General features: G+C 33.9%; 1 protein-coding gene across 10 annotated transcripts in view; it reads left to right on the top strand.

The window, feature by feature from the left end:
• Nucleotides 1-23,040, top strand: part of CD55 (CD55 molecule (Cromer blood group)) — a 94,338-nt gene that overhangs the window by 8,853 nt on the left and 62,445 nt on the right. For 6 of the 10 annotated variants that reach the window (XM_067032810.1, XM_067032787.1, XM_067032804.1 and 3 more), the window contains exons 6-8: nucleotides 327-515; nucleotides 4,881-5,564; nucleotides 9,098-9,118. In XM_067032810.1, the coding sequence (XP_066888911.1) occupies nucleotides 327-515; nucleotides 4,881-5,564; nucleotides 9,098-9,118 (894 nt within the window). Of the gene's footprint in view, nucleotides 1-326; nucleotides 516-4,880; nucleotides 5,565-9,097; nucleotides 10,086-13,746; nucleotides 13,820-15,841; nucleotides 15,948-16,829; nucleotides 18,226-23,040 lie in introns of those variants that run through there. The other 4 variants (XM_067032824.1, XM_067032778.1, XR_010840445.1 and 1 more) reach the window with 4 other exon arrangements.

Here is a 23,040-nt window from a genome sequence, read left to right as displayed (position 1 = left end):
TTGCTCTATCCAAAATTCCTGTTTCCCAAGCTTTTGCCACTTAACATTCCCGACTCCTTTCATTTGGCATATTTTCTCCTTGGAATGAAAAGCAGAGCCCTCTTCTCTGCTCTAAGAAGGGTACATCTTAGGTTTAAACTCAAGTCCATTTACTCCCTAAATGGAAATCTCTGCCCTGCTTTCATCTCACTTCTGAGATGAAATGCTTAATTTAGAAGAATAAGTTTTTTCTGTAAATAAAATCTTTAACAAATTTTAGTCTTATTTGTTTATAAAAATACTTTGCCAGTTTAATTAATTTAAAATATGTTGGGATTTTTTTAAAGAAATTTTATGTCCAGAACCACCAGAAGTTGACCATGGAATGATTGAAAATGAACAAAGCAGTTATGCATATAGACAATCTGTAACATATAAATGTATGAAAGGCTTCACCCTGCATGGAGAGAGCTCTATCTATTGTACTGTAAAAGATGACCAAGGAGAGTGGAGTGGCCCCCCACCTGAATGCAAAGGTAATCAGTTTGCAGAGTTATATTTCTGATTTATTCTTGCCCTTAGGTCTATATATGGACATCTGAGAATCTATGAACTCCCTGAGAAATGAATGTAAAATGTTGTACATATGCATATTTGCATTTTTCTGGGGGATACAGTTTTTCATCAGATTCTACGAGGGGTCTATGACTTCCAAAAAGGACGAACCACTGATGTGGAGAACATATGGTAACATGTAAATATATAAATACACACATGACCTTTATGAATATAGATACACACACACACACACACACACATTGTATGTCTCATGTTTTTAGTGAATTAGCTTAAATTTGCTGTGTCTTACCATGTTACTTTCAGTAAGTTAATACAGATATCTCTTTGTTTATACAAAGAGTATATAAAGTAGTTTATTTTATTTAATTGGGAGAGAATCTTAGATTGAACTAAGGGATCTAGATAATGATTATATATGTTGTGACAACGAAGAGAAACTCTTGCCTACCTGTTGACTTCATTGAATTACATTATATTTGTTTTCTGCCTCCAGAATTTCTCTTTTATTGAGAATGCTCTCTTCTTCATCTTTCTAGACCTCTTCTTCCCTCATTGCTTTTTGATACTTAGGCCGTACTCTCAGAATGTTTAGAACTGCTTTTAAAGTATATTTTTGAAGAGATATTTAGAAGATCAATGAAGCTGGATTATAACATTGCACAAGACCAGGAGGTGGCATTTATTTAAGCAGTGTCATATTTGAATGCCAATATAATTCAAGCAAATACTACTTTTATAATTATACTTGAATTTGTAGGGCCTTAACTATACTTACACCCCTACTTCCCTATCGATACTTTTGAGCTTTAAGCTTTTTCGGCTGGCAATAAGATACTGGAATGTCCCCCCACTGGGCAGAAACCGTTCCGAGCAAACAGGTATGGCGGGGGATGAAACCTCGAGCAAACCAGTATGGCGGGTGATAAGAATGATTAAGCCAGAGTTTAAAGGTCGCCCTAGCCAACCATAACTCATGTGACTCAACCCCCCACCACAAAAACACGAAAATGTAAAGTAGGCATCCGACAGCTAACCAATCAAGGAACTAGAGCCAAGACCCCACTCCGGTAAATGTAAAGTAGGCATCCGACAGCCAACCAATCAAGGAAGTAGAGCCAAGTCCCCACTCCGGTCCAGGAACAAACAAATCAATGAGAAAAAAACCCTTGATATATCCACACTTTGCATAATGAAAAATAAAAGCTATAAGATGTATGTGATTCCGCTTGGGGGGGTTCCTCTTCGGCCTCCTGCGTGAGGACCAAGGAACCCCGGTGCACCGGCTCCTAATAAACCTCTTGCGTGTTGCAGCGACTCTCGACTCTTGGCGGTTCTTGGGCGAGCTGGGATCCCTCGGAGACCGTTCAGGTCTAACAAATTCTATTAGCATGAATTTTTTAATAGTATTGCTTGTTAATAATAGTTTTTTCATATAAATGGTATACATAAATATAGTGAAGTAATATTAAAACCATGTCGATGATTGTACAAAATGAGAAGTAAAAGTCTTCTCTAGTCCTACTCTCAGAAGTAGCCACTGTTTACAAATTTTTGTATTTTATTCTAGAAAATAAATATACATACACATATATCTTTTTTAAAATCATATTCATTATATCGATATATTATTTATTTAACCAGTCTCCTATTGAAGGGAATTTAATTTTTGTTCTAGTTTTTTAAAAAATTATTTTACAAAAGGTGCTACAGTAAATGTTATTGTATATCTGTTCATTGTACATGTGTGCAAGTACATTTTTTACAATAAATTCCTTGCAGTGTAATTACTGTATCAAAGGTATATGCACCTAAACTTTTGAAACATTAACAATATTGTTTCCAAAGAAACTGTACCAATTTACTGTCCCACCAATATTGTATTTTTGTTCTCTGTACCATTAATGAAAATGGTTATTATGATACGGAGATGTGATAGTATAAGTGGTGAAAATTTCATTTAATTGTTGAATTCATTTAATTGTGAGTAAATTTTTATATTTTAAAATTTAGCCATTTGATCCACTTCATATTTACTTTCCCCTGTTTTATTAAATCATCAGTTATTTAGAGCTTACAACTCTATGGTAATGCCCAAGGAAGTCATGGCAGGCCAGTGCTCCCATGACAATGACTACAAAACCTGGGTAGATTTTTTTTTTTTAAATCATATTTAAAGGCATAGGTTGTTCCCTCAGGGGAAAAACTAGGGCTGAATGAACTAAAATTCCTGGGGGTAGGGAGTGAAGGCAAACCATTCTGAGGCCCATCTGGGCTGAGGATCCATCTTGACCCAGATAAAAGACCATTGCCAGGAAAGAGAGACTCTAGCAAAGCTTTCAATAGTTGTGGTGAGCTAGGATAATGCACTGGAAATTGGAAGTCCTCAAATGTTGACCCAGTTTTTCCCAAGAGCCATTTGCTGATTTCTGGGAGTGCAGGTGAGACTGGGGAACTAGACCCCAAGCTTCCAAAATACAAAATGAGATCTCCCTGAACCTTATGGTATTTGGACAACAAACCCATCACAGGAAGAGGCTTGTATCAAGCACACAGCCAGTGTCCTCCTTACCACATTTAAGCTCATTTTGAAGCTGTGTGGGGAAGGAGGCTACGTTGCTGGACTGGGACTGCTGAAGGACAGACCTGGCTCTCCTGCCATCTCTCAGTGCTGAGGAAACAAAGATCCACCAGGCTGTCAAATCAAAAATCCAGAATGTCCACTTCCAAGGAGCAGAGACAAGAGAGGAAGTAGACTGAGTCTTACAGAATCAGCCCCTCATAGGCTGAGTCCATCATAGGCTGAGGATGTGATCACTTCAAACCAATCTGCCTATCAGAAAAGGAGACCCTCCCTTTGGTGGATCATATCATCTGAGTTATATGGCATATAATAAAAAATTATTAGATATGGAAAGAAGCAAGAAATTATAACCAAATTAGGAGAAATGAAAATCAAATAAAAACGATCTGGATAATTGAGTCAGCAGACAAGGACTTTAAAATAAGTGTTTAATATATTTAATATACTAACGGAAAAGGTAAATAGAGAACTTCAACAGAGAATTGGAATCTATAAAAATGGTGTAAAATAGACATTCTGTGATGGGAAAATATAATATCTAAAATTAAGAGCACAATAGGTAGGTTTAACAGTGATTTGGATGTAGCAGGAGACAGTATTGGGAATTGGAAGAAAGGTTAATTAAAACTGAAGAACAAAGAGAAAAATGAATGTAAAATATAGATCAAATTTAAGAGACATTTGAGACATGTTAAACTCTTCTAAGGTATGATTTAAAAAAAGAGGGGGGAAAGAGAGAGAGGGGGAGGGAAGCAGAAGAAATACTCTAAGAGATAATGACTGAGAATTTTCCCAAACTGATGAAATACATCAACCAACAGATTCCAAAAGCTCTCAAGACTCTAAGCAGAATAAAACCAAAACCACTTCCAGGCACCTCATAGCAAAAACATTGGCAACTTAAAGCAATGCTAAAAGCACTAAGAGACATTGTTTTCAATTCTCATTATACAAATGAGAAAACAAGCTTAGAGAAGTTGACAACTGTCTCTAGTATGTGGTCAAACAGGCTTAGGCACTGCTCAGTACTGCTTTATGATGGAGATTGCATAAGCAACCCAAAGTCAAACAGGCACTGAAGATGTAAAATTTTAATGTTAGATTTGTGACTCTCAGAATAGGATCTTCACAGAATTTGCACTTCAGATATTTATTATCTCACCTAAAATCCAAAGAGGAACTAACCTATGTAAAGTTGGTAACCAACACAAGAGGAGAAAAGGGGTGTTATTTTATTCTAATTGAATTTATTGCTTTAAAAAAGAAGTGAAACAAAACAAGTTCCCAAGGTCACTAACATGTCCTGAAAGCTTTGGAAAAAGTAACTATGTTGTGATTATCTTTGTTGGTTCAGGGTTGCATCCTGCTGTTCTCTGGTCTTGGCATGAGAGAAAGAAGACAATTTATGAGAAAAACTATCTTTATTTGGGGTGTGTCACAGAATGAGATCACTGCCAACTCTGACTTTGGTTTCCTTTTTCACATAGAAAAGTTTTAAGAACCTCAACACTAGTTGGGTGTAAATTCACTTTAGTTGCCTAAAGGTATAATTTATTTCAAAGCAAAGACAATATAGCATTTTAGTTCTTTGGGAAATACATGAGAATACTTGGTTTCCTAAAAATCATATTTAGTTGTTTGTGGGGAAAGAGAAGAGTCATAGAGCAAACAATTGGTTCCTAAATTTTAACTTGGACAGCATTATTTAGCTAATTTTTTAAATAACACTTTTCCTCCACAGAAACTTTTCAAATTTACAAAGTCACACCAGCAGTTCAGAAACCCACCAGAGTACATGTTCCAGCTACCAAAGCCTCATCATCTCCTCAGAAATCCACCACAGTGAATGCTCCAGCTACAGAGGTTCCACCAACTCCTCAGAAACCCACCACTGTAAATGTTTCAGGTACAGAAACCCCACCAACTCCTCAGGAACCCACCACTGTAAAAGTTCCAGCTACAGAAGCCCCACCAACTCCTCAGAAACTCATCAAAATAAACTCTTCAGCTACAAAGTCCCCACTAGCTTCTCAGAAACCCACCACTGTAAATGTTCCAGCTACAGAAGTCTCATCAGCTCCTCAGAAACCTTCCACAGCAAATGATTCAGCCACAATAGCCCCAAATTCCCCCATCTCAAACACTGTCTCTACAGCAGCTCAGAATCCCATCATGGCAAATGCTTCTGCAGCACAGGCCACACCACCAACCCAAAGATTCACCAAGGCAAAATCTTCACTTACACAGAATCTTAGAGCAACACAAAAGTCCACTGCTGTACATACCCCAGTGACCAAGAGTCTCCATGCAACACAAAGATTGACCTCTGCTCATGTTACAGCAACAAGGAGTCCAGCTGTTCCCAGGACAACCACACATTTTCATGCAACAAGCACACCTAAAGGAGGAGGAAGCTCTCCTTCAGGTCAGTTGACTATTCTGTTCAGGTTTCCAAGTATTGATTTTATGTGCTATGGTGGAAATTTCAAATTGATTGGGATTATAAAATTAAATAGTCTCTGATTAATTGTAGGCAGAGTTTCTTCATACTGATGTTTTGACTTTCTTCAGAGGCAGACTTGGATTGTGCTAGGGCACACCTTTAAGAAAGAAACATTTTGCAGTAATATAGAAAAATGTTGTGGCTCCATAAAAGCAATGCTAAATTAAGGTCGATGAAGAAATTCTGTTTTTTATGTTAGCTTTAGGGAGTCACTGAATTCCTCAAGACCCCTCAAAGAACCAAATACCTTAAGGTTTATTTCTGGGTCTGATTCATTGACAGAGACCCATCCGTCAAGCATGCTAAAGGAACTCTCCAGATTCCCTAGAGTTGCTAATTTGGTAAAGCACCTTAATAGTATCTTCTAAGTAATTAAAAACAGAGTTCTTTGAAATAGTTCATATTAACTCTTTAAATGACAGTTTTCATGAAAGCAGAGTAAAATATGCTGTAGATTTCAGAAAAACCTGTTGAGTGAATGAAACCCCTCTTACTAATTAATGCTGTTTCAGACCACCCGGGTGTCTTCTTGTTTTACAACTTGCTTAATGTATAGCTATATTAATAGACATTCTTGTTCTCTAATAGAGATATGTGTTTTTTGTTTGTTTGTTTAGTTTTTTGGAAAATCTCAATAGGACTGAGCCAAGAGATAATTTTTAAAATGATTTTAATTTTTCATTGACATCAACACACAGAAAACCGTGTAAAATATACATATAAGGCTTAGTAACTTTTCTAAAGCACATATTGGTATAACCACCACATATGTCAAGAAATAGAGCATCAGCAGCCCCTCACTTTCCAGATGCCTTGTTGATTCTGAGCTCTATTCTCTGACTTCTCCAACCAGTGAGCCTGTGGCTTTCTGCTCCCTGCACCAAGTGGCCTAGGGATTTCCCCCTGCTGCATCCATGTAAATCTCACTCCCTGCAGCTTACCCCCTTGCCTGAGCTCTTCAGCTTTGATTAGTTTCTGTCTGAATTAGTTTGCTCTTCCATGCCTTCAAATCATTGTTATTGTTGTTTTTAAAATATTTTGTCCAGATTTCATAATTGCTGTGCTCAAGTTCATTTGGCCATTACCCAGAATCTTTAAGAACTTAAAACATTACAGGTATTATTGTTGAAATTTCCTTTGTATGTTTCTTTATTCCTTTAGGTAAAAGGCCAAATACCCACAAATACACAAACTCTCACTCCATTTAGTTCCCCTCTTTAAAAGGGGAACTTCAATACCTGCCTTCTTTCTTAAAAAAATTTTTATTGAAGTGTAGTTGATTTACAATGTTGTGTTAATTTCCTCTGTACAGCAAAGTGACTCAGTTTTATATATATACATGTATATGTATATATACATATATGTATGTTTTTTCATATTTTTTTCCATTATGGTTTGTCACAGAACCTGCCTGCTTTTGATCACTCTTCAGTGGCATCAGATAGTTGTGTTTTTTAGAATCATGTTTTATACATTATGACCATACTTTCATAATGATTTCATACATGTAATAAGGGTTATCTTGAGGCCTATTTTGCCATTACCTGAATATTTTTAGGAACTTAAACATTACAGATCTTACTGTTAAAGTTTCCTTGCACATTTCCCTACTCCCATTTCTCTTGCTGTAAGGCAATCACTGCAAGCTTCCTCTCTGTGTTTTTATTCTTATGCTACATGTATGTCACCATAAGTAGTATATATTATTGTTTTTATAAAATTTTTATTTTATATTGGAGTATAGTTGATTTAGAGTATTGTGTTAGTTTCAGGTGTACAGCAAAGTGATTCAGTTATATATATACATATATCTATTCTTTTTCAGATTCTTTTCCTATATAGGTACTATATAGAGTACTGAGTAGAGTTCCCTGTGCTATACAGTAGGTCCTTGTTGATTATCTATTTTATATATAGTAGTGTGTATATGTTAATCACAACTTCCTAATTTATCCCTCCCTCCAACCTTTCCCCTTTGGTAACCATAAGTTTTATGTTCTAAGTCTGTGAGTTTGTTTCTGTTTTGTAAATAAGTTCATTTGTATCATTTTTTTAGATTCCACATATAAGTGATATCATGCGATAGTTCTCTTTCTCTGTCTGATTTACTTCACTTAGTATGACAATCTCTAGGTCCATCCATATTGCTACAAATGGCATTATTTCATTCTTTTTAATGGCTGAGTAATATTCCATTATATATATGTACCACATCTTTATCCATCCATCTTTTGATGGACATTTAGGTTGCTTCCACATCTTGGCTGCAAATAGTGCTGCAGTGAACATTGGGGTGCATGTGTCTTTTTGAATTTGAGTTTTCATCTTTTCTGGGTCTATACCCAGGATTGCTGGATGATATGGTTACTCTGTTTTTAGTTTTTTAAGGAACCTCCATAGTGTTCTCCATAGTGGCTGTACCAATTTACATTCCCAGCAACAGTGTAGAAGGGTTCCCTTTTCTCCACACCCTCTCCAGAATTTATTGTTTGTAGATTTTTTGATGATGGCCATTCTGACTTGTGTGAAGTAATACCTCATTGTGCAAGCTTCCTTTCTGTTTTTGTTCTTATGCTACATGTACGTCACCATAAGTAGTACATACTATTGTTTTGTATATTTTTTATAATTTAAACAGTATGTTATATATTTCATTATCTAACTTGACTTTTTGCACTCAACATTGCTTTTGTGGCTTATATTGATATATTTAGATTCAGTTCATTAATTTTAACACATATGTGGTTACTGACTTCTTAAAATTTTATGGCATCTCTGGGCCTAAAAGTTTTAGGTTGAATACATCCAATTTTTAATAGGGCAAGGCAAAGAGAAACAAATTTCACTTTATATAAATTTGTTATAGAGCTAACTTTGTTGAAATATTTTTTTCTGCAAGAATACAAGAGAATTTAACAAATTTAACCTAAACCTAAGTCAATTATTATGATAAAAATGCAAACAAATATTTGGGATCAAATTTCTCTCATATATAATTAATTTACCCTTTAAATATTATTTACTTTTTTTGCTCTTATTGAAAAAATAATAGTAGCTACTACTTACTGAGTGTGTTCCATAGTGTCATGTACCATGCACCTTCCATTTGTTAGTATTAATCCTTACAATAACCTTGACTTGCCATCAAGTCATACAACCAAATGTACATGGTGTTTGTTTCAGTATTCAATAACTCTTTATCATATTTTATGTTTATAATGTTGACTCTGTTTAATAGAGATAGCACTGCTGTATAAGTTACTTGATTAAGTTAATAATGTATAATTGTTTTCATCAATTTATTTACAATTAGTTCTTTTAGTTATGAAAATCTGAGTTACTTTTGAACTTTCAAGTACAGTTGTTGATAGATTTATATATTTGTTAAATTGCTAACAAATCAATGACTTTAAAATATTTTTATTTTTGTAATTCTTTCCTTTTTTTTTCTTTAGTTGCTAGCATCATTGCATCGGGTAAGTGTGGCTCTCTGGCAGTTAACAGAACTTGTCCTCGCTTTCGGATGTGTAATCTATGTTCCTGGAAAATTATATTGTCTTTTAAGTGTCTTAGGAATACTATTAAAATACAGTGTTTACGGGTGCCAAAGAGAAAACAGGTAAATGCATTTTATCGATGTGTTTTGTACTACCATCAGGTACTTGGTATGTTCCTAAGTATTCCCCACCATGTTCTTGTTCCAAGGTAATTTTAGGACAACTTCAGATCATTTGACCAATTGATCAAGTATTATTGTGTTCCTGTCATCTCAATACATCTCATTCTAGTGGCTAAAGAACCACAAGAGGAGAGAGTTATCAATACAGTTTCTATCCTCAAGTATTTTATAATTAATCATAAACTACTCCTTGACCATTTCTAGATGTCTGTCTTATCCCAAGTAAAACAGAGTCTTACCTTTGGTTATATCCTCTTCATTTTCCCTTCCCTGTCAATGGTTTAAAGTTATCTTTAAAAAGTATTATGTTGCTATAGGCATGAGGCCGAAAACATACCTGTGTTGCAGTTTCTTCTAGCATTTGGTCTAGTCCTTTTCTTGTTCGTAAATAAATTATTTGATGTTATGCATTAACAAGAAGATTAATAAACTCCTAAAGAAGATGGTAAAATAAATGTTTGTTAAGAAGCAATACAGCTAAATAAGCATATATTGATAAGTAATGTCTAATGGAAAATATTAAAAAGTGAATTTTTTGATTTATGTGTTAATAAGCTGAAGTCTCCTATCTTATGCATGCATGAATTAGCCAAGGGACTATAAACCTGAAAGCAGGTACTTGTTTTATTATTTTCATTGTTATTTATTATAGTTTTTATATTTTAAATGAACATCTTTTAAGCTAAAAGATTTATCTTGAAAGATTCCAACAGTTGGAATTCACTTTGTTCATTCTATATTTTAAATAAAAATAAATGTATTCTAAATGAAAATCTCATGATTTAATGATTTGATGACATTTTTAATAGATGAGCTTAAAAATTTAATAGGTGAGCTTTTTCTTACAAGCTCAGTGGCATTCAATGAAGGTTTGAGGTGCTTATTATTTTCTCTGAAATTCTTTAAGTGTATACTGTGTGTTTTCCCAGAAACCTTCCCTTAGGGTTAGTTTTAATTCGAACATGTGCTCAAAAATAAAGAGGAACTCCTTCCCTCTTATATCAGACATATGACAATATTTTTCTTTGGGATCCTATACTTAAAATATAAACCTGATATTTTTACTTCTTAAATGTATTCTGTGAATGAGGTCACTTTTCTCATTTTAAAGATAAACTCTATAGCAAGGAAATTGCTTTTATTGATTACACTGCAGTGCACATGAATGATACAAATGATATTAGAACTTTGCAAGTATTTAATATTTTTCCTATTTAATTCTGCTAAGAAGTAAAGACTGACGACTCTTCCCAGAACTTTCTTATCTGCTATGTAAGTGAAGCCTGCATTTGGATTTTTAAAGCTATTCTCTGCTGGCTCTGTATCAGTGTTTTTCAAAAAAATTTTTTTTCATTATTACCCTCTCCCCGTCAAGGAGCTTTTAAGGCATTTTTTCTTAATCATCCCTATGAAATATTAATACTAGAGATGTAATATAAATCTATTTATGTACTGTATGCACATCTGTACTGTATACATAAAAAAGTGAGATTTTTTTTTTTCCCCTCTAGGGATGATACCATCCCCATTGAGAATACATGCTCTATATAGTTGTGGGGTTTTTGTTTTTGTTTTTGTCAACAATGTCATATAGAAGGAAGACTTGTGCTTTGAAGTCAGTCAGACCTTGGTTTCAATCCTCTTTTGGATTTTTTTTTTCCATTTAGTAATAATTCAACCCAAAGTGATTTACTTAATCTCTCTGACTCCCAATTTTCTCATTTATGAGATGGCGATAATGATTCCTATTTAAAGTCTTGGAAGCTTAATGAGATAACGGATGTGAAAACTACTAGCATAGTGCTAAAAATTGGATAAATCCTAGCTTTAAGAATTCATTTTTATTTTATCACTATTTTCCTAAGATGGATTTCTGATAATTTTATTCTCTCTGGCCTCACCAAATAAAAACAGTCTTTTATTAGAGCAATATTTGTATGTTTGGTGTGTGACGAGGACTGTACTGAAATATGCCTATGTATTATTTCATTTACTTCTCACAACAATCCTATAATGTAGCTATGTCCCACTTTTTAGCTGAGAGAACTGTGGCTTTGCAAGATTCTTAACTTGCTCAAGGTCACACAGCTATTAGGCTCTTAAATAGACGCAGATGACTAGCTTCTTCAGCACTAAATACTTGAAAGGATAGAAAAATTCTTCTCCTAGAGCTGCACAACTCAAATTTGACAATTAAGATAGTCCTGATTCTTTACAAGTATTGCTTTTTTTTCCCTCCATTGCTGAAATCCTAATTGTGACATTCATAAATCCCTTGTGGGAATTAATAGGTCAATTGGAGGAATATTAAAGAAAAAATTAGAGAATGCTCAGTGAAATATCTAAAATATTTTTTCTTTTCAATATCACATGCTTATTGACATATTTTTATGTTAAATAGGATTATAAGGAAGAACAAAACCTATTCATAGCTTTCTTAGTTTTTCATAGTATATAGACTGCATTTCCACTTTATGAGATGTATAAGTGAGACCTTTCAAAATGACTGGATGAATCCACATTTCTTCAGAAAAGGAGACAAGCCTCATTTGATAATACCAGATCTTGTAGTTAGGTTCTGACTTGGTTTGTTTGGTAATGGAGATGATACTCTATATATTAATGTAATACCCATCTAATACAAATTTTGTTTGAGTAATCTCAGGTATTTTTATAGAGAATATTGTGAACAGTTAAAATCATGCTCTGAACCAGGGGTTAGAAATAGGTTTTCTCTGGTGATAAACTATTTGTCTTATTGATTTTCAGTTTCAGTTTTCTCATCTGCGAAAAGAATATCATGCAATGCAATTTAATAAAAATTTACTGAACACTCTTTGCTATTTACAAGTACCATGCCAGTTATTGGAGATAATGAGATAATAGGTGACAAACTGCCTTGCAGTGTTTTAAGTACTAGGTAAATATAATTCTACATAATGGGGAATATTACTAAACTACTCCTTTTACTCCTTTTACATTTTCTAAAATTATGTAATTTTCCTACCTATGATCTCTTAATGAATAATTAAGAACATTGGAATCATAATCATAATTTCATTTATAATTTTATAGTTTCATGTAGCCCAAGTTGTGTCAATCTTAACACTGATTCACCTTTGGGTGAATGTTAAGATCATTGCCTTTATACTTTAAAGTTTTCTTTGTTTCTAATTTGCAAAATAATACTCTCATTAATTATTAATTATTGAGGAATCATTTATTTAGAATTATATTTCTCAATTTCTGTATTTTGCACTGGTTTTCTGTTAAAGTATCAACCTCCACACACTTTCTTCCTGAATCACTTACATGTGTTGATCAGTATTCTAAAAATATTCCTAACTTATGTCATCCAGACATTCTGGATCACTTTAAAATTTTCTATTTTCATTTATCATTCAAACTGAACATGAGATTTTTCTGCATCATTTTGAAAATGGTAGGATTAATGGGAAGTGCTGAAAGGAAAAGAAACTCCAAATTTTTGAGGAGCCATTATTTATTTTATGAGTACAGTCTTTTCAAACTAATGCTATGGTGCTAAGGGATAAATTAAAGAAATTGATTGGGTAAAATAGTGTAAAACCTGTGTGGAAACAGCTGTTTTTAAAATTATGTATCGACATGGCCATTCAGTTGTGTGACATCTGTAGTGTTTTGCTGATTTGGAACCAGATATACTTGTTAGTCATATTAGGGCAATGGGTGGTTTTAAGAAGAAAGTTTATGTGTAAAAGTCAATGTATAAAAGTGTTTTGCTGTTATTCAACTTATTTAACCAATTATTTTCTGTTGCTCAACTCAAAATAGTGCATTTAATCTTGAAGGTAAATATAAGTTTTCCTAAAAGAATTTTTATCTGCAACAGACTAAACACTGAAAAGCATTTCTGTAGGCAAAGTATGTTTTACTCTCGGTGCTCAGATGATGATAGCTTTCCTATGATGGAGGAATACCTACATCTCTGTTACCTTTATGAACTAAGTAAATGGCCTTCCCATTAACCACACATGGACGAATCACCTTTCTGAGACTCAGTTTAATTATCTACAAAATGAGCGTGAACTCTAAGATGCCTTCTAGTGCTGAAATTATATAATACAGTCATCATATTTAAATCAATGATCAAATCATTTTGGGGTTGAAACACTTTAGAATCCTCTTAAACCTGTCAAATTTTATTTGAACATTGTGATAATTTATTCTAAATATTTCATCTTTCCTTGAAAGAAAACAGGATAAATAACATGCAGTTTTTACTGTCAGACTTGTGACATAAGCAAGCAAGCAAAATATAATTCATGTCTCCTATTTTTTCTTTAACTTGCCTCATAATCAATATGTTTGTCACTGTGAACTACTGTATATATAATTGTTCATGTTTCTATATTAATTGTCTTATCAAATTCTTTCCCCCTCAAGGATGTGTTGCTGGTACTATAATAATTGGTACCATAATTCTAGTCAAAATTTTCTGGGGCAGTGGAAAATCAGGGTGAGCAGAAATTCTGATGATTTTAAAAATTTATTCTAGCTTCTTTCCAGTAAAACTTGACACTATGCTAGTAGATAACTTTCTTAGCTTAACTGCATTTTTTGATATGCTGTCTCTTTATTCCTTTTGTCTATGATTACTATCCTGGATGAACAGACTTTGTGTCTTAAAAAATTTTTAGATTTCTCAGTATATACGAAGACATTAAGTGATTTGAAAGCCAAAGTCTCATTGCAATCTATGTATCAACTCACCTTTTTCTCTACTCAGTACAATTTATGAGAGTATCTGTGCATTGTACAGAAGCGAAAAAATTTAGAAAGAGAAACTCTAACGTATTGTTAAATTGCCTGTGACTAGGCCTATTAATAAATTGCATTTATTAACAGATGCCAGTCTAGCCAAAATCAGCCCAGTGGTTAAGAGGGCAGGCTCTGGAACCTGACTGCTTGATTCCAATTCCGGGTCTACTATTTAAATGCCATGTGACTGTGAGCCCCTTAACCTCTCTAGGCCTCAATTTTCTCGTTTGTAAAAATGGGAGAAATATAATACCTACTTCATGGGATTGTAGTATCTATTTCGTGCGATCAAATGAATTGCCATCTGTAAAGAGGTTAGAACCTTACTTGTCACATGGTAAGCACTCAGGTGATAAAACAACACACAGAAAAAAAAATCAGTATTTGAAACATCTGATCTGCATTGAATTTACATGTGTTTTTAAGTATAAAGTCATGGTTGGCTCTGATGTATCCTGTAGACAGAGTATTATTTAAATTGACTGTCTTCTGTTTTGTAGATTTTGTTGTTCAGAAAGCTAATTGTGGAATTCATATAAACTTGAATTCTGTCTGAAGTGCCCTAATACCTATTTTTTCATTACTCAATTAAGAACAACTATATTTTAATGCTGTTGCTAAATTGCCTATTTCAATTCTTTGGATGATGTGAGGTGTCTATTTACCCTCCATGGCTCTTTCCCTTCTCTTTAAATTAACAATATCATTTAAGCCTATTATAACCTAAAGTATGTAAACGTTCTTTAAATCACTAAATGGTTCAGTCTTTTACTAAAAATATTTGACCATTAGGTCCTGGGTTGTTTTTTGTTTTTAATAGCTTTTACAGATATTTGTTTACTGCCAATAAAATATTCTAGATGCTATAAGAGCAAATGTAGTAAAATATAACTTTCTCTTCAGATTTTTCAGAAACTTTTTAAAGACTGTGGTTTAGAGCCCAGCATAAAAGAACAGAATTCTAAGTCATATAAAGTGAGTTAAGTTGGTACAGAAGTCTCAGAAAAACTACTCTGGAAAAAAGAATAAACCACCAATCTTCTATACTTCCTTACATTTGGTCCAGCTCTCCTTTTGAATTGGAGCATTATTAATTTACTTCTAAAACCATTGCTCTGGGACTTGGTAGATGAGGGGGGTGGAATGTGATGAGTTGGCTCTCTCTTGGCTATCATTAGTTTCTTTAGATACTTTGGTAAAATAATAGACCATCTTATTTTTAATAGAATGAAAAGTGCTGAAATGTAGAAGGAAGAAATATTTGTTTTATATTTTATTGGGATTTTGCAGTAAACCTAATTCTTCTATTTCTGAATCAGAGGAAATTCATGCAAACCTCTAAGAAAGAATTTGCCTTTTTTAATGTGCACTTAAAAATACTCCACTTGCCTTATTTTGGAAGTATAAGATGTTGAGGATAAGAGCTAACTTTATACATTCCTGGTTATTCTCTCAATTTCATACTGATTTAATTAAAATTTGATCTTAATGAGACAGGAGAAAGAGTTAATGTGTTTGAAGGTGTAATAATGTACCTTCACCTGGTGATACTTCGTGTTTGCCTATCAAAGGATTTATTTACGTCTTTTAGAAGTGTTGGATATATATGATAAATTTTAGTTTATGAAAAGAATGTGATTGTAAGCAAATGCTGATACTGCTTTTTGAGTGAACTTAAACTTTTATAATTCAATCAGTATTTTCCTTCTCTACTATTCAGCTCTTACTATACACATGAGAACCACAAAGCACTTAATGTTAAGTTCCATGATTTAACTGTGACTGGTGATGCTACGGAAGTAAGACCTTCTGTTAATTTACAACAGGTATATGGTTCAATAAAATCAATTTCTGTATCTTGGAAAATGTCCATTAACACAATTAGCTTGATATCTATCTGTGACTATTAAAGGACAATAGAGGCTTAAACCTCTGTTATTGTCAGAATTGTTTTTCTTTGTTGAACGAGTGACTAACACATTGAATCTTTCATTGATGTGACGTGTCTTCAGTCTTCCACTCTTTAGCAGTATACTCATTATCTCATCCTGTGCTTTGTACTCAGTTTATTGAAATGATTGTTTGCTCACAATGCTACAAATATCTGGAAAAAACAGAAGGTTGATACATTAGGGCTTACAAATAGGAATGCCTTCATTGTGACTACTTGCATCATGAGATGATTGGCCCATATTGTATTTGCTTCTCCGTCTTGCTTGGTGACTTTTAAAGTTTCCAGTGTTTAAGAAATATTAAATCTATTTTAATGTGTCTTTTCTAAGTCAAGTTTACAGATCTTCTCTGTTTTACATTGTTAGGCAAAATTATCACACAAAACTAACTTAATATGTATGTACCCATGAAACCTTCTAGGTGTCCTCTTTTGATTAAACTTTCTTCTATTCCAGGGAGTTTTCACTGACTTTTAATCTGAAAGTATCTTAGTTGAATCCATCTTGGCCACTTAATCTCAAGAAACTAAAAACTCAAGTGTCCTGTTTTAGTTGGTATTGCTATAGCTACTGAACTCTAAACTATGCTGGCTGAGGTTGTCCGTGCTCTATAACTTACGAATTTTGCTTTTGTTTTGCACCCTAAATTAACCAACTAACTCTTTTTCATGGTTTATCACATAGTGACTAAAAAATTAATGTTTATCACCAATAAATAAAATTATTTTGATTTAAACTTTTTTTTTTAACTTTCAGGACATATATGTATGACATTGACAGTTTTGCTTATGGTGCTAGTAACCACTGGCTTACTAAGCCAAAGAAGAGTTGAGAAGAAAGTGCACATGAGTACACAGAATATTTCTAGTTTTGTAGAACTTTCTGGTGGAGTGGACACAGTATATGTGGTAGTGTTCTTCGTTTTGCGTGTTATCTTGTCTTTAAGATGCATAAGAATGTCCACGAAGCAAGGAAAAATGAATCTGTCCTGGAATCACATTCTCAGCACTCTTAAGACTCTTGAAAATAGAAGAACTTACAAGATTGAGAGTGATTACTTTCATAAAAGTGTGGGAAAGTGGAGAGATTTGTTGATACTTAGAATGTGAGCAAGAAGAAAAGGAAAAAAGTGAATGTTTTTTCACCAAATGTGTAATGTTATTTTTACTTACAAAGGACACAACAAATTAAAAACATTAATTGGATATTGAAAACAAATAAACCACTCTCTTCTAAGGAAAATTGCCGAAGAGTGATGAAACATTATAAAATAATCCTTCCTTCACTAAAAGGCATTTTCACCTTTTCTTATTCCATTAAAATGAGTCTGAATCAGTTGGCAAAATTTTTTAAAGGAAAAACATGCCGATGAACCAAAAGTGTTGAGTTTCTTAGGTTATTTGGTGACAAAGGAGGAATACAGAATGAAGGAATAATTCTTCCTTTGTCATACAAGTACAGATAGTGAATTAGCTCCTTATTTGTCAGATAGATCAGCTATAATTTTATTCTTAAGACAATTTTTTTTAAAAAAAACAGCCCTGTGAAAGGGTGAAATGTGTCTTTATTGACTTCATGTCTTTAAAGGTCTCCAGAGATATTATAATATTAATATAAGAAAAGATTCTGTATTTCTGAAGTGAGACATTTGTATTCAAATTGTAAATCTTATTCTTTTGTAATATTAAGCTTAATTTATATTTATTTATGTTTTACATGTATACCAAAAAATTCAAGAAGATAGGTAAAGAAAAATTTGTTTTCCCTAAATAGAAATAATTGATCACATTTTTGTCTCAGGTGGTATTTGACATTTATTTTCTTAAATGTAAATAATTTACTTATAAATAAGAGAGTCCCTTCCTGCCTTTCATAAGTAGTTTAGAATGCCACCCTTTGGTTATCCTAGTGTGAATCATTTTCAGTTACTTTTAATGTATCACTTGTTATTGATTTACCTAAGGGCAATCACATCAATTTCCAGATTCTTAATATGTTCTTGTCATCTTGCCAATTACATGTTAAGTGTTGGAATAGACTAGAATATATACATAACTAAATTTAACAATAATTATTTTGTCATACTGCTTCATCTACTTTGTTGTTAAAGTATTTTAAAATAAATTCCATTAGCATCATGGCATTTCACTATAAATACTTAAATATGTATTTCTAACAATACAGACTTTTTTTCCTACCTAACCACTATCATCACAACTAACAAAATTAATGGTAATTTCCTAATAGTTTCTAATTTTAGGATATTCTTTTAACTTCCTTAAGAGTTCTGCAAATAGGCTCACATCCATCTATTAATTCATTCATTTGTTAAATAGGAGGGCCTACTCTGCTTACTCTGTGACAGTCTGATGCTTCCTGGGGTAGTAGCAAGGAAAACACTGATTCAGTTACTCAGAAAAATACATGAGAGCCCATTATGTGCGGGTTATAGTGCTAGGTGCTGAAGCTACCAAATGACTACCACACAGTATCTACCCACACGTTGCTTATAAGACCAGAACGATAACACCTATTGAGAGAAAGAATGTAAAGTTAGAAGTGTTACACTTATACAGAATATACGGAGTGCTAAGTTGTCTTTGCTAAGTGGATGAGTGGTTGGCTGAGAGCCATTCAGGACAGGATGAAAATTGAGAAGGGACAAGTAGATGAGATTCACATGGCAGGACTGGGGATGGCAAATAGTACGGCAAGCTCAAAGTAGGAAAGGCTTGGAGAGAGGACTATGGTATGTCATGTGTTTAGTGTAAAAGTAAAATTATAAATTCCAAATAGTTTATTCTGCTGTGATTAAATTAAAAGTTGGAATCAATGGTCACAAGTTTATGGTAGCAAGAATTTTAGATACTGGGAAACATTGAACTTTGACAATAAAATACATTGAGTTAGCCTTTGTATCTTATTACTTAGATAAGGGTAAAAGCTGAAAAAATATCTAACAACCAGTTACCTTGAAGAAAATAATAATAGGAGCAGGTATGTTAGGGGTAGTGGGATTTTCTTGTAGGACTTATTATTTGTATCCTGTTATCATTAAGTTGAATAGTTTTATATTTTCGCAAGGTAAGCTCTCCTATAATATTATACTTTATTTTTAAAATATATATTTATTTGGCTGTTCTGGGTCTTAGTTGTAGCATGCGGGATCTTCATTGCCGTGTGTGGGATCTTTAGTTGCTGCACGCAGGATCTTTTAGTTGCAGCATGCAGGATCTTAGTTGCAGCATTCAGGATCTGGTTCCTGACCAGGGATTGAACTTAGGTCCCCTGCACTGGGAGCATGGAGTCTTAATCACCAGGGATGTCCCCTAAATATTATACTTTAATTGCCAAGATTGTATTGCCTTTACTCTCGAGACTGATAATTATTTGTTGTAAGAAATTGTAGTTGCTCACCACAGAAATTTGCATTTTATAATAGTTAACCCACAATCACTATCAAATTTCTTGGAACAATTGAACATTGGTAGTTTTTGTCTTATCACACCCTGAGACTGTTTTTTGGTTAATGCCCAAAGTGTAAATGCCTCATTTTCCACCCACCCACCTTGAGTGTTCCCTCCACCCCCTTGCCTAAATTAAGAACAGCCTCTTCTCTAAAGTTGATGCTTCCTTTGCAGCCCATTCCAGTGGTGGCTGGTTCATTTTCAAGCTTTAGATGCCTCAGTGTTGAGAGGTGGTGGTGGTGTTTTCTTTGCTTCCCCTTGTCACTATTTCCATCTCAAGTCTCCTATACATTCTTTTTTTTTTTTTTTTTTGCGGTACACGGGCCTCTCACTGTTGTGGTCGCTCCCGTTGCGGAGCACAGGCTCCGGACGCGCAGGCTCAGCGGCCATGGCTCACGGGCCCAGCCGCTCCGTGGCATGTGGGATCTTCCCAGACCGGGGCACGAACCCGTGTCCCCTGCATCGGCAGGCGGATTCTCAACCACTGCGCCACCCGGGAAGCCCTCCTATACATTCTTTAAAAAGAGTAATTGTTCTTTTACTCTGGTAGGGTAATTAATTTTCTAAAATGTTAAAAGTTTTTCCCTGTAGTTTTTCCTCTCCCAATTCCAAGCAGCTAGCCAAATTTTGATCTTCCTTGCCATGGGAACCTCATGACAAAATGGAAGCAGGAAACTTAAAGAAGCTTAAAGACAGCTCTCTTCCTTGTTTTTTCTCTGAAATCCTATGCTTTTATCATAGACTAAGCTGTGGGGAGGGAGGTAGAAGAAGAACCAGGCAGAGAGAAGATTCCTGTAAACAACAAAGAAGACAGATGTTGCTCACAATCTCAAAGTCTCCAAGCCAAGCATCCTGAGGGTTTCTGGGGTGGGGAGGTAAGGACCCAGAGATGAGTGATGAGAATGCATCTTTTGGAGTTGCATATTTTGAAGTTAAGTTTAGCAAGATTTGCTAAAGCATTAGGTGTGCAGTTAAAAAGAAAGGAGTCAAGGATGACACCAAGATTTTTAGCCTGAGCAACAAGAAGGAAGAGGTTGCCACTTACAGAGCAGGGGAAGACTTTGTAACCGAAAGATCAGGAGTTTGTTTTTTGTTTTTAGACATGGTAAGTTTGAGATACCTTTCAGACATCAAAGTGGACATGTTGTATAAATAGTCAAAAATGCAAATCTGGAGCTCAGAGAAGGTGTTCAGGCTTGATATATTTGGGAGTCAATAGGAGAATATATGTCAGGGAACCCAAGAAAGAAAGATGAAGATGAATATTCAACTTTCAGGTTTATAATATGGAGGCTATTGGTGGCCTTGTCCAAAATTCTTTCCGTAGAGTGGTTGTGGGTAAATGCCTAGATTGAAAGAGAAACCTTACTGACACTACGTTAATCAACTGATCAAAAGTAACATTACCAATAATGGGACAAATAACATGAAGTTGATATTGATAGAACACCTTGAGAAGAACTCAGCGTCACTTGGGTGTGGTATTCCTGCTAAAAATATATAATCTAGATCAAATTATAAGGAAGCATCAGAAAAAAACAGTTTGAGGGACATTCTACAAAATAACTAGCCTGTATACTTCCAAAGTGTTATGGTCATGAAAACCAAGTCCAAAAAAATAAGGAGATTATAAAGATAAGTGCAAAAATCTTTGAGATAGAAAGCAGAAAAATTATAGGAAAATAAACAATGAAATCAAAAGTTAGGTCTTTAAAAAAAATCAATATAACTGATAAAATTCCATTTTGACTGATAAAGAGTAAAAGCAGAAGACAAAAATTACCAGTATCATAATGTAATAGAATACATCACTCACTACAGAGCCTGGTCATTAAAAGAAAAATAATACCAATAAATTCAACTTTATACCAATAAATTCAACAAAAAATTGGATGAAATGAACAAATTAGTTGAAAGACACAAATTATAAAGTCTGACCCAATAAGAATACAAAACTTGAATAGCCCTATATTAATTCAGGAAACTGAGTTTTCATTTAAAATCTTTCCAAAAAGAAAATCTTATGCCCAGATGGCTTCACTGGTAAATTCTAACATTTAAGGAAGAAATTATACCTATCCTACACAAACTCTTTCCGAAAATAGAGGAAGAGAGAATACTCCCAAACTCATTTTATGAGGCCAAAGACATCAGAAAAGAGAACTATGCACCAATATCCCTCATGAAAATAGATACAAATATCCTAAACAAAATTTTAGCAAAACAAACCCAACAATATACAAAAGAATATGGTGCATCATGATCAAATCGAGTTTATCCCAGGAGTAAAAGGTTGATTTAACATCCAAAAATCAACCAGTGTAATTCACCATATTAATAAAATAAAGAAAAAAACATATGATCATTTCAATAGATGCAGAAGAAGTTTGATAAAGTGCAACACCAATTCATGATAAAATCTTTCAGCAAGCTAAGAAGAAAAGGGAAATTTCTTGATCTAATTAAGGGCATCTTTAACAAACCTACAACTTTAATTGTACTAAACAGTGAAAGACTCAGTGCTTTCTACCTAAGAAAATAAACAAAGAGTGGATATCTATGCTACTACTTCTATTCAATATTTTACTGGAGGTTTTAACCAGTGCCATAAGGCAAGAAAAAGAAATGAAAGTCAATAAATTGGAAAGGTAGAAGTAAAGTTGTCTTTATTGGCAAATGATATGATTATGTATATAGAAAATACTTAGAACTAATAAATGAATTTAGTAAGGTCACAGGATATGATGTTAATATACAAACAATTATAATTTTATGTACAAGTAATGAACAATTAGAAAAAGAAAATTTAAAAATAACCCATTTCCATTAGCATCAAAAACATGAAATATTTAGAAATACATTTCACAAAACATATGAAAGAACTCCACAGAGAACACTATAACACTTTGCTGAGAGAAATTATAGGTCTGAACAAATGATATATCATTTTCATGAATTGGAAGACACAATTACAAGATGTCAGTTTTTCACACATCAATCTATAATTCCAGCAGGGATTTTAAGAAACTGATCCTAAATCTATATTAGAAATATACATTTCCTCTCTTAACCCTCTTTCAAAGTGTTATTTTTAAAAACAGGTCAGAAAACTAAGAACTGCATTTCTCAGATTCCACTGAAGCTGGGAGTCTGGAGGCAAATGACATCTACCATGTAAAAGCAGTATTTGGAGGTCAGAGTGAAGGCATAGACCAAATTCCTGCTGCTTCTACTTCTAGAAAGCTAAGAGTGGACAGAGGTAAATGTTTGTGGTGGCCATTTTCCACTTTCCTTTATCTAGTCACAAACTTCATGGGAATAAAAATCTGTTGTGAAATATAGTGGTATAGCAGCAGCTTCCTGAGATCCAGCTCATGACTTCAGTGATGTGGCTTTGAAGTCAATAGTCCAAAAATGGTTCTCTGACTTCTAGCCTTCCCAGCATTTTTTTTTTAAAAGAAACAAAGGGATTTCTGTTTTCTGCACTGAAATGTGGCTAA

Source organism: Kogia breviceps, chromosome 1 (assembly GCF_026419965.1).
Source record: "Kogia breviceps isolate mKogBre1 chromosome 1, mKogBre1 haplotype 1, whole genome shotgun sequence".
Lineage (NCBI taxonomy): Eukaryota > Metazoa > Chordata > Mammalia > Artiodactyla > Physeteridae > Kogia > Kogia breviceps.
This window is presented reverse-complemented; position numbering and strand designations above follow the sequence as displayed.